Genomic DNA, 13,144 nt, shown 5'->3' with positions numbered 1-13,144 from the left:
CACATTAGTGAAGCGGAGACTTCAAGTGTAGCTTGAAGATAGCTTCAAGGGACTGAAAACCAATAAATCCCCATTCTAATTTCAGAATTGAACAGATTTGAATCATGGCTTCATTTTTAGGGACTTCATAACCTAGTGAGTATTGTTGATTTGACTTTAATAGAAATAGTAAAGAGATGTGAAAGTTTTAACAAAAGGAATGCTACTAATTGAAATCGCAATAGTATTTTTAAGGGCCTAATGATATTCCCAATTTTCAAAATGTATAAGTAAGTATTTTAGCAATTTAACAGCTTACTACTTACAGGAGAAACATTAAAACAGTGAAACATTGATGTAAACAGGGCTAAAATCACAAGCTATGTCAAATTGCCCTTATTACATTTCCCAATAAATATTTAGGATTTTTAAAATTTTGTTATAAAATTTACATTGGCTTAATCCTGAAAAAATGGCATCAGGTGTTTATATAGATCTTGGAACATGCTGAATTATCGAAACTAAATGTTTGGGGCGTCAATAGTTAACGGTATTAAATGCTCGTGTGCTACCAGTAATAATCTGTGTTAAACAAAACCTCAACAATGATGTTATACTTTTGTTCCCTACAGGCTAAAAATTACATCAAAAGTTTACCAAGGGTCCAGAAAAAAGACTTTAAGGCCCTGTTTGCAAATGCAAATCAAGTGGGTAAGAAACACTTTTTATAAGCTGATAAGTTTTAGTGAAGAAGTTAGGTGGATTTTAACAAATTAATTCTTCAATCAGCGTAGCAATGAAATGTTATTCAGATAAGGTAATTTAGGACTTTTGTACCCTGGTTACATGGGCAATTGGAGGTTGAAGCAACCTTTGCCTAAAGTCCCTTTTATACTTCCATTTCTTTAGACAGATTCCAGAAGACTGGTGTCCATGACCCACTCCTTTGTTTACATTAATAAAACCAACTCCCTTAACACAGGGTACAAATGTACACTCCGTTTTTTGTGGGTCTACGCTTTGGCCACTGGAATAAAGGAACCTGAATTAGTAGTGTAAATACCAGGTGCTGGCTCAAGGATCTCCTAGAATCTGAACAAAACAAGCACCAGTGTAAAAGCAGCATAAATCAGCGATGTGATAGTAAACAGATGAATTGGTGCACTAAATTCCACAGCTGGTCTGTCTGGAGGGGTAATGAATGGAGGTGAAATGCTTGCAATGTTTTTTCTACAAATCACAAACCCGCAGCACAAAACTGCCCTAAATTCATCAATGATTGCCTGACCTCCCTCCAAGGGAGTGTGTGAGTGAGGCAGAGTGGGCATGGCATGTTCATGGATGTGCCTTTGATAACCCAACCGTCATTTTGTTACTGATTGTACCTATGAGTGTGCCAACCAACTGTGCCATCCAACCCCAGCTCAAACCAATGGGTTAGGACTGCTGTAGATGAGGGTGCTAATCTGAAATTAGATTTTCCCCAGATGGCTGGTAGCCAATTCAGTGCCATTGGCACTGGTATTTGCACCTCACAACAGCAGTACAAAAATTTAAATCCATCCAGCCAGTTTGTGCATTTTTGCCAGTATTTGTCAGTGTGAAATAGAAGCTGCTAACAGATAATTGTGCCTGTGTCTCTTTTTAGTTTTGGCAACGCAACTGGTGAATCGCACCAATGTTGTATTAATATACTTTACATCTAACGTGTGCCTTAAGTGACATAAGCTGGGTATGCTTGATTCTGACAGTGGGTGCATCCTTTCTCCTTCCTGTGATTAATAATAAGTATTTATCTGTGTATCTTGTTCGTTACACCTCTGTGAAGCAACATAGTACATTTTTCTACCTTGAAGTTGCATGTGGCACTGTACAGTACTAGCTTATGTAATGTGTGCGCACAGTCATTCTTTCTAGTTTAGAATTTCATTTGTTTGATAACCTTAATGTTGTTGACGACATTGTTTCTGAAAACAGCTGTCAACCTTCTGGAAAAAATGCTTGTACTCGATGCTGAAAAACGAATAACTGCTGCAGAGGCTTTGGCTCACTCTTACTTCGAGCAGTACCGAGATCCTGAGGAAGAGACCGTGGCAAAGCCGTATGACGATAGTTTTGATAACATGGACTGCACTATTGAAGAATGGAAATGTAAGCATACTGCTAACACTGATTTTTTTTTTTTAATTTGTTCTCGGGTTGTGGACGACACAGACATGACCACACGTATTGCCCATCCCTGGTGGCGGGCCCCACTTCAGAGGGTATTTGGAGTCAACCACATATGGGACCGAAGGCATGTGCAGGCCAGAAAAAGCTATCTGATTCAATGGTTCTCAAACTTTTGTAGCTAGGCCCCATCAAAATGGTCTCCGCCTTTCACATTCCTCAAGCTAAGGCTGCTGGTAGGAGTAAATCTGCAAAATATGTCAATCGCTCCTCTTTTTTCACTCTCCTTCACCTTTGTTTCTTGCTCTTTCCTTCACTACTGAAATGTTCATATTATTCATAAGTTTCTGCTCTTAAGGCAAAATCAGTTTCAGCTGGGATTGGATGGCACAGTTAGTTAGGACATTCATAAGTACAATCGGTTTTTAAAAAATCACTAAAAATATCGTTGCAGGTTAATAAGGCCAGTTTAAAAAAGCAAAGCACTGGGGTTCATTTCTAGAGGGATAGAATTGAAAAGCAGAAAAGTTATGTTAAAGTTGTATAGAACCTTGGTTAGACCACATTTGGAGTGCTGTGCACAGTTCAGGTCTCCATATTATCAAAAGGATATAGAGGCACGGGAGAAGGTGCAGAAAAGATTTACAGGATATTCTGAGAGGTTCTAACTATTAGGTCACCCCTCAGCCTTCTCTTTCCTAATAGAGGTCTTTAAAATTATGAAGGGGTTTGATAGGATAGACAGAGAAGATGTTTCCACTTGTGGGGGGTCCAAAGCTAGGGTATAAGGTAGTCACTAATAAATGCAATAGGGAACTCTTCTTTATCCAGAGAGTGGTTAGAATGTGGAACTCGCTATCACAAGGAGTATTTGAGGTGACTAGCATAGGTGCATTTAAGGGGAAGCTAGTTAAACACATGAGGGAGAAAGGAATAGGTTAGGGTTCGATGAAGAGAGGTGAGAGGAGGCTCGTGTGGAGCATAAACGCTGGCAGAGATCAGTTGGGCTGAATGGCCTGTTTCTGTGCTGTACATTCTATGTAAATCTATGTAAAATGATGGCTGGGACAGCAGAGGAACATCTACAAGCATGCCATGCTCACTCGCTGCCTCACGGTTAGTCATGGTCTGCCTTTATTTAAGGTTTGCCTAAGCCAATTGCCCTTCTTGAAATAAATTTGAACAAAACTATCCAATTTGGTGGCCCACAAACTTTTTCACTGAAAAGCTCTCAACTTCTTGCACCCCTCTAAATAAATATACCGAGAGTGGTAAGTCTGCAAAAAGATCTGTCTCTTCTCCTTCACTTGTTTCTTGCTCTGCCCCCCACCCTCTCCTTCACTTCAATTTCTTGCTCTGCCCCCCCCCTTCTCCTTCACTTCAGTTTCTCGCTCTGCCCCCCTCTCCTTCACTTCAGTTTCTCGCTCTGCCCCCCCCTCTCCTTCACTTCAGTTTCTCGCTCTGCCCCCCCTCTCCTTCACTTCAGTTTCTCGCTCTGCCCCCCCTCTCCTTCACTTCAGTTTCTCGCTCTGCCCCCCTCTCCTTCACTTCAGTTTCTCGCTCTGCCCCCCCCTCCTTCACTTCAGTTTCTCGCTCTGCACCCCCCTCCTTCACTTCAGTTTCTCGCTCTGCACCCCCCTCCTTCACTTCAGTTTCTCGCTCTGCCCCCCCCTTCACTTCAGTTTCTCGCTCTGCACCCCCCTCCTTCACTTCAGTTTCTCGCTCTGCCCCCCCTCTCCTTCACTTCAGTTTCTCACTCTGCCCCCCCTCTCCTTCACTTCAGTTTCTTGCTCTGCCCCCCCTCTCCTTCACTTCAGTTTCTCGCTCTGCACCACCTCCTCTTCATTGTTTTGCCCTCACTCCTTTACTTGTTTTTCTCATACATGTTTTCTCTCCTCTAACTTTTGTCTGACTCTATCTCTCTCCTTCCCATTTCTTCTCTTTCTCTTACAATTCACTTTTCCTTTTTCTCCTCTTTCAGACCTCGTTCTTGGTTTTGCCTCTTTAACCGTTTTCTTTTCACTCTACTTCACAGCTTTGGAGCTCAAAAATGAGAGCCAATGCAACTTTCCAAAGACAATGGGGAGCGGAGCATTAAAAGAGAATGGAGGATGGGACTTTAAAAGAAAGCAGAGAACTAGTAGAGGGACTTTCAATTGAAAAAGGAGTGTTGGGGTGCAGGAAGTTGGCAAGTCACTTCTTGCTAAATGTTGATTGGAAGTGTTCTGGCCATCCCATGTAGTTATTGTGGCTTTGAACACACTGTTCATTTAGAACATAAGAACATAAGAAATAGGAGCAGGAGTAGGCCAATCGGCCCCTCGAGCCTGCTCCGCCATTCAATAAGATCATGGCTGATCTGATTCTAACCGCGAATCCACTATCACAGAACTATCTCCTGAATCTAACAGAATTAGACACACGAAACAGGAGCAGGATCAGGCTACACGGCCCCTGGGCCCGCTCCGCTACCCACAGGGCCATGACCGATCCGAACCTAGACTCATGTCCAAATTCCTGCCCGCTCCCCGTAACCCTTAATTCCCTTTTCTTCTAGGAAACTGTCTATTTCTGTTTTAAATTTATGTAATGATGTAGCTTCGACAGCTTTTTGGGGCAGCATATTCCATGGACCTACCACCCTCTGAGTGAAGTAGTTCCTCCTCATCTCAGTTTTGAAAGAGCAGCCCCTTATTCTAAGACTATGCCCCCTAGTTCTAGTTTCACCCATCATCGGGAACATCCTCCCCGCATCCATCCGATCCAACCCCTTCACAATCGTATATGTTTCAATAAGATCGCCTCTCATTCTTCTGAACTCCAATGAGTAGAGTCCCAATCTACTCAACCTCTCCTCATATGTCCATCCCCTCATCCCCGGGATTAACCGAGTGAACCTTCTTTGTACTGACTCGAGAGCAAGTATGTCCTTTCTTAAGTATGGACACCAAAACTGTACGCAGTATTCCAGGTGCGGTCTCACCAATACCTTGTACAACTGAAGCAATACCTCCCTATTTTTATATTCTATCCCCCTAGCAATGAAAGCCAACATTCCATTGGCCTTCTTAATCACTTGCTGCACCTGCATACTAACCTTTTGAGTTTCGTGCACCAGGACCCCCAGATCCCTTTGTACTTCAGTACTTTCCAGTTTCTTGCCATTAAGATAATAACTTGCTCTACGATTTTTCCTGCCAAAGTCCAAAACCTCACACTTTCCAGTATTGTATGCCATCTGCCAAATCTCTGCCCACTTACTTAGCCTGTCTATGTCCCCTTGCAGGTTTTTTATGTCCTCCTCACTCACTACTTTCCCTCCCATCTTAGTATCATCTGCAAACTTTGATATGTTACACTCGGTCCCCTCCTCCAAATCGTTAATATAGATTGTAAAGAGTTGGGGACCCAGCACTGACCCCTGCGGAACACCACTAGTTACTGATTGCCAGTCTGAGAATGAACCATTTATCCCAACTCTCTGCCTTCTGTTAGATAGCCAATCCTCTATCCATGCCAGAATATTACCCCCAATCCCGTGATTTTTTATCTTAAGCAATAATCTTTTGTGTGGCACCTTGTCAAATGCCTTTTGGAAGTCTAAATACACTACGTCCACTGGTTCACCTTTATCCACCCTATATGTTACTTCCTCAAAGAACTCCAGCAAATTTGTCAAACATGACTTCCCCTTCATAAAACCATGCTGACTTTGTCTTATAAAATTATGATTATTCAAATGTCCTGTTACTGTCTCCTTAATAATGGACTCCAAAATTTTACCTACCACAGATGTTAGGCTAACCGGTCTATCGTTTCCAGCCTTCTGTCTACTGCCCTTTTTAAATAAGGGTGTTACATTAGCAGTTTTCCAGTCTGCCGGGACCTTTGCTGAGTCCAGGGACTTTTGGAAGATTATTACCAATGCATCCACAATCCCTACCGCCACTTCCCTCAAGACCCTAGGATGTAAGCCATCAGGTCCAGGTGATTTATCCGCCTTGAGTCCCATTATTTTACCGAGTACCACTTCCTTAGTGATTTTGATCGTGTTTATCTCCTTCCCCCCTATAGCCCGCTGCTTGTCCAGTGTTGGGATATTCTTAGTGTCCTCTACTGTAAAGACTGATACAAAATATTCATTCAGTGTTTTTGCCATCTCTATAATTCCCACCATTAATTTCCCGGTCTCATCCTCTAAGGGACCAACATTTACTTTAGCCACCCTTTTTCTTTTTATATAACTATAAAAACTCTTACTATCTGTTTTTATATTTTTTGCTAATTTACTTTCATAATCTATCTTCCCTTTCTTAATCAATCTTTTTGTTATTTTTTGCTGCCTTTTAAAGTTTTCCCAATCCTCTATCCTCCCACTAGATTTGGCTACCTTATATGCCCTTGTTTTTAGTCGAATACTATCCTTAATTTCTTTACTTAGCCACGGATGGCTGTCTTTTCTTTTACACCCTTTTCTTCTCAGTGGAATATATATTTTTTGGAAGTTGTAAAATAACTCCTTAAATGTACACCACTGATCATGTATTGTCTTACCCTTTAATCTATTTTCCCAATCCACTCTACTCAATTCCGCTCTCATACCTTCATAGTCTCCTTTATTCAAACTTAGCACGCTTGTTTGAGATCCAACCTTCTCACCCTCTAATTGAATATGGAATTCAACCATGTTATGGTCACTCATTCCAAGGGGATCCTTTACTAGGACATTTTTTATTAATCCTGTCTCGTTACACAGGACCAGATCTAAGGTTGCTTGCCCCCTGGTCGGTTCAGTTACATACTGCTCATGAAACCCATCCCTAATACACTCAATGAACTCATCCTCAAGGCAGCCCTGCCCAATTTGATTTGTCCAATTAATATGATAGTTAAAATCCCCCATAATTATAGATGTTCCCTTATTACAAGCCTCAACTATTTCCTGATTGATACTCCGTCCAACCGAGTTGCAACTGTTTGGAGGCCTATAGACTACGCCCACTAGTGTTTTTTTCCCCTTATTATTCTTTATCTCCACCCAAACTGTTTCATTATCCTGATCTTTTGACCCAATATCATTTCTCTGTATTAGTGATTCCTTCCTTTATTAACATAGCCACCCCACCTCCCCTTCCTTCCTGCCTGTCCTTCCTGGTCGTTAAATAACCTGGTATGTTTAATTCCCAGGCATTGTCACCCTGCAGCCATGTTTCTGTAATGGCCACAAGATCATACCCATATGTAGCTATTTGTGCCATTAACTCGTCTATTTTGTTACAAATGCTACGTGCATTCAGATAGAGAACTTTCAAATTTGTTTTGTGACACTTAGTTCCTGCTTTTGCCCTTTTTATTACTTTACCTTTTACTCCATACCTTCTGCCCCTTCCTGACACGCTCTGGTTTTTAATTTCCCCACTGTTACCTAATTCTATGACCTTCTCTGTTGTCATTTTTATTATTTGCTCTCTAGGAACCTCCCCCCCACTAGTTAGTTTAAAGCCCTCTCTACAGCCATAGTTATATGATCTGCCAGGACTCTAGTCCCAGCACTGGCCAAGTGAAGCCCGTCCCAACGGAACAGCTCCCTCCTGCCCCAGTACTGGTGCCAGTGTCCCAGGAAGCAAAACCCATTTCTCCCACACCAGTCTTTGAGCCACGCATTTAACTCTCTTATTTTATTTGTCCTAGCCAAATTCGCTCGTGGCTCAGGTAATAATCCAGAGATTATTACCCTTGAGGTTCTGTTTTTTAATTTGACCCCTAGCTGCTCATACTCCTTTAACAGAACCGGCTTCCTAGTCCTATCTACGTCGTTTGTACCAACATGGACCACGACGACTGGATCCACCCCCTCCCACTGCAAGTTTCTTTCCAGCCCAGAGGAGATGTCCTTAACCCTGGCACCGGGTAGGCAACACAGCCTACGGGACTCTCGCTCTTGGCTGCAGAGAACTCTATCTATCCCCCTAATAATACTATCCCCTACCACTACAACATTTCTATTTACTCCCCCCTCTTGAATGGCCCCCCGTTCCACGGTGCTGTGGCCAGGTTGCTCATCCTCCCTGCAGCCCCTGCTCCCGTCCCCACAGGGAGTAAGAACCTCGAACCTGTTGGACAAGAGCAAAGGCTGCGGCTCCTCCAACACTACCTCCTGGATCCCCGTACCTGCCTTGCTCGTAGTCACACCGTCCTGTCCCTGACCATGGGCTACATCTGAATTAATTAACTTCATAGGTGTGACCACCTTCTGATACACAGAGTCCAGGTACTTCTCCCCCTCCCTGATGTGTCGCAGTGTCTGAAGCTCAGACTCCAGCTCATCAACACGGAGCTGGAGATCCTGTAGCAGCAGACACTTGTCACAGATGTAATCACTGTTAGCCTCAATGGGGTCTACCGGCTCCCACATCTCGCAACAGTAACACATCACCTGCTCCATTCTATGTAATTAATTAAATTTTTTATTGTTAGTTATGGACACCCTCTACCCGATTATAGATGCTAGTATCCCCTTTAATTAATTGGATTTAAATTAAATCAATCCCTCTAATTACACCAGTTAAATGGTTTACCAACTGTCCCCACTACAGCACAGAGACCCTAGAAAAAAAACCCGCAGAATTTAAGCTTGTAATGACAAGAAAGAAAGAAATACTCACCAACCAATCCAACCAATCACTTACCTGCTTCCTGGTGACGTCACTCTTGGATTACTTTTTACCTCTCTCCTCTGCTGTTGAATTGGTACGCCTCACCTCACCGCTCACACCCAGGTCCGATGCTCTGGTCGGGCCTCGGGTTGCTGCCGGTTTTAAGCTCTGCCTCGCCTCACCTCACTGCTCACACCCAGGTCCGATGCTCTGGTCGGGCCTCGGGTCGCTGCCGGTTTTAAGCTCCGCCTCACCTCACTGCTCACACCCAGGTCCGATGCTCTGGTCGGGCCTCGGGTCGCTGCCGGTTTTAAGCTCCGCCTCGCCTCACCTCACTGCTCACACCCAGGTCCGATGCTCTGGTCGGGCCTCCGGTCGCTGCCGGTTTTAAGCTTCGCCTCACCTCACTGCTCACACCCAGGTCCGATGCATCTGATTTATGTTCAAATTCGGCTCAAAGCTATATGATGAAATTCTCTTCTGTCTGGCAGTTGTAAGGTTCTCAAGGAACGTCACTTTGGCCATTCTCAACACAGTTCTTAGTCGGCATGAGTCCACAAGGCAAACCGCTCACAATTTTGATGTAAATTTGTCATCCTTCGAGAGAATAAATGGAAAACTTCAACTGGTGCAGTTAAGGATGATCTACTGATATTTGGGTTAAATCACATAGTCAGGGTAGAACTGAGAAAGCTTTACTGCTTCAATCTGTATTTAATCTATGGAACCCAGGATTGTTTGTTACTGATACTGCATTGAAAAACTACATTCTCCGTTACTGGCATCCATCTTCTAGATGAGTGCTGGTACTATTACAGAAACTGCAATCTATTCTTTAACTAATTTCTGGACATTAATTTTCTGATTATAAAAATGAAGCTGAACTGTTCTTGTGTTTTATTGTGGTATAGTAAACCCTTTCATTCCACAATTAAATTTCTATCTGTATCTGCTGTTTCTTTTTCCTACTGGTATGTCTCTTGTAATAGTTTACTTATATTTCTGAGAGTTTCCCTGATTCCCTTGTTGGTAAAAATACCACCAGGTTTAGAACTATGATGCTCATCTCAGAAAGTCCAAGATTTGATTTTAGCTTCTTGTTGAGTTCAGTTCTGAAAAGGGTTCCACACTTGAAATACTAACTTCCCTGTTATCTCCACAGACTCTGACTGACCTGCTGGTGTTTCCAGCATTTTCTGGTTTTGGGTAGCTGATTTCAGTTCAAAGAGCAGTTGAAATTTTACAGTTGGCCTCAGTGCCCCTCGGCTGGAGAGGGGGGAAATTACCAGAGTTCCCACTACTGATTGCTATCCAATGATTTCTGCTGTGGACATGTATGGGCCCGTTTGGGGTCACTTGTGATGCTTCCACCGTTAAATAGTATACTGAAATTAAATGTTTCGACTCGCACATGAAGAATGTCTTCTTGGGCGAGGTACCTATAGAGACATGCTCAGGAAGAATCAGTACCTTCAGGAGAAATGGGAAAGGAATTGGAGAAAAAAAATCATGCCTCCTCTTTCTCGACCTCGCTGCAACCATTGGCACATGGTCAACCACAGCACCATCCTCCAATGTCTCGCCTTCGCTGTCCTGCTCATTGAGACTGCCCGCACTTGGTTCCAATCTTACCTATCCGTTCATAGTAACAGCAGCTCCAGCAATGGCTTCTCCATTCTGCCCCTGCACTGTAACCTCTGGAATCCCCCAGAGGTCTATCCTTGGCCCCTACTCTTCCTCATCTACATTCTGCCCCTTGTCAACATCATTCGAAGGCATGGGGGTTAAGCTTCAGTAATGGCATAAATTAGTGTATCCTTTGTCGGAGTATGTCCTTTACAGAGAGAGTGCAGACTGAGTTCTTCATAGGAAAAACTCGTAAAAGGCACCAGAGACAAATGGAACTATGAAATTTCTGCAATGTGTAAAACATGGTATATTGCAAGGGAATAAATCCACTTCTTTTCTCCCTAGGTCATACATATAAAGAGGTGATTAACTTTAAGCCATCAACAGGAGTACCAGAATCTAAAGAAACGGCAGTGTAGCTCTGGAATCGTAGCTATGGAACAAGACAGAAGAAGTATATATTCATGCAGTGAGCAGCTGTGAAAACATTAATTATTTTAGTTGTGTTTTGGTTTCAGCGTTTTGAAAAAAGAATGTACATTACTTTAATTTTATGCCTATATAGCCTGCAGTTCAATCACAGTGTAACTTTGTTTCTTTGAAGGTGAAACTGAAACTCTGCACCAGCATTCCTTGGAAAGCACTTCAGTGTTGTAACATTTTTAAACATTCTGCAGCACTTAGTGATTTTAGGCTGAAATTTCTCCAGTTGATAATTTAGGGGAAAAAACCAGCAAAAGCAATCTTGTCCTTATGCCAAACTTTTCAATAACCTTATCAACAGATTTGAATGTCACCCTCATCGCTCTTTCTTTAACTGCAGATACTTTAGGAGTAAGAATGACTCAAAACCTGAATTGCCAGAGCTGTATAAATAGTGGACTATTTGTACCATATTTTCAAGACCACGTTTTCTAACTGAGCCTCATTTGCAAAGAGACCAAATAATGTATTTGCACACATTTTTGTCTGATTATGCTCCTGTAAAGAGCCTTGGAATGTTTTACTACGTTAAAGGTGCTATATAAATGCAAGTTGTTGTTAGCAAAGGATAGTCTATTCTGTCTACATTGTCTTCAGTCTCTTGCATACATACACTCCTTATGTGGTGTTTCATGTTTTTAATGGGCATTCTATAAGTGCCATTAGCAAGATAATATAGAGCTATTGTTAACATTATTAGAGAGTTAGAATTATAACTAACATGAACAGGGTATCGAAAACTGATTAATCTATATGTAATTCCATTACAATGCTGGAACACTAATTAGAAGTAATTATCAGAGTTTACATTTTCAAATCCTTGCTTAGAATATGTGCGCTACTGTACAGCATTGGCCAGCTATGTGGGCTTTACTCACTCTTGGCTAATTAATTCACTTGTTTTCATTAATCTAACTAATAATGGTCATTCATTTCTATTTTCTTAATTTCAGTCATCTGAAATGCAGTTGGCCGTATAAATCCGTTGGGCGCTGTTCATTATACTTACCGTAGACTTTCTATGGGTTTTGCACTGGCAGTTCCTGTCAGCCACCTATTGGAAAAAGCACAGTGCCTTCTACAGAGCATCTGGGACATGTGTGAACAGGGCAGCAACTGTGTAACTCCTTAACCAATCAGATTAAAGAATTGTTCATGACCAGCACAGAGACTAAACCAGGAAGTGTCAGTTCAAATAATTAGTTCAATGTCAAATCATGTACAGAAAGCGAAATAAAGAGAGGGAAAAGGAAGATTGGATTGAGAGAGACAAGAGACAAAATGTTAATCTCCAATAATTAAAATCTGAAGGAATGAGACTCCACACTTGTTAACTTTACTTTCCAGTGGCAGAGAAGTTGTTTGGCAGTAATTAAGACTTTACACGCCATTAAAAATTAATTACACTGGAATGGACAAGTCCAAACTTTTTCAGGCAAGTTTAGTGTGTATCTATCATGTAAGTACAGCAACTTCATGCCATTCCTTGTGTTTCCAATGGTAAGTCAGTGAAATACCATTCTCGCGCAGCTTCTGAGGGAGCTGGGCATCTCGGACAGCCACTTCCTGATTTACGCATTTAACTGCGCATGTGGGGTCGCCGGAAGTTGCTGTCCGATTTACATGTTGATAACCGTGAGCGCTGTTAGGCTCACCGTTATTTCTACTGCAAAATCTGGCCAATTATCTTTCAAACCCATGAGTGCATACTTCAACAATTTCCTCAGGGATGCCATCTAGTTATTTACAGTAACTCTTCAATCGTTTCCTTGTGAGCTGTGCTATACATCAGCCAGTATTTACTCCAGGTATTCATCTTAGTGTATTACTAGCCTTATAACAGTGTGCATTCTTTGATACCTTATGGTAGTCGCACTCAAATGTGATATTGTGTTGCTGAAGGAGCAGTGTTGTAAACATCTTAGTAAACTCTGAACTGTATTGCAGATAAACCACCAGTAGGCTAAAACATTAAAATATTTTTTAAAGTTTGAAGAGTATTACTGTTTCTGCAAGCCACCTGTCTTCGTGCATTGGTATTCATTGTTTAAGAAAAGGTCATTACTTACTTCAATTACTGCAACACACAAGTGCGCATACACACACACACAATCTGTGGTACTTCAGCCACTCAGTAACACAATTGCAACATTTTGTCAATTTATTGTATCTTAAATATTAATGATAAGGCAAAAGTCAGAGCAGCAGCAGCTGCACCTCCAACAGAG

The 13,144-nt window shown here is 42.1% G+C and overlaps 1 protein-coding gene across 1 annotated transcript in view; it reads left to right on the top strand.

Annotated features, from left to right (window-relative positions):
- Positions 1-12,911, top strand: part of LOC147105720 (mitogen-activated protein kinase 12-like) — a 65,393-nt gene extending 52,482 nt beyond the window's left edge. Inside the window, exons 10-12 of the mRNA XM_086010348.1 lie at positions 612-690; positions 1,957-2,130; positions 10,779-12,911. Coding sequence (XP_085866474.1) covers positions 612-690; positions 1,957-2,130; positions 10,779-10,852 — 327 coding nt within the window. The 3' untranslated portion in view covers positions 10,853-12,911. The remainder of the gene's footprint in view (positions 1-611; positions 691-1,956; positions 2,131-10,778) is intronic.
- The last annotated feature ends 233 nt before the right edge of the window (positions 12,912-13,144 follow it).

The sequence above is a fragment of the Somniosus microcephalus genome, chromosome 17 (assembly GCF_052327205.1).
Source record: "Somniosus microcephalus isolate GS21.2 chromosome 17, FLI_Smic_1.0, whole genome shotgun sequence".
Lineage (NCBI taxonomy): Eukaryota > Metazoa > Chordata > Chondrichthyes > Squaliformes > Somniosidae > Somniosus > Somniosus microcephalus.
The sequence above is the reverse complement of the archived record's forward strand: the minus strand, read 5'-3'. Positions and strand labels throughout refer to the sequence as shown.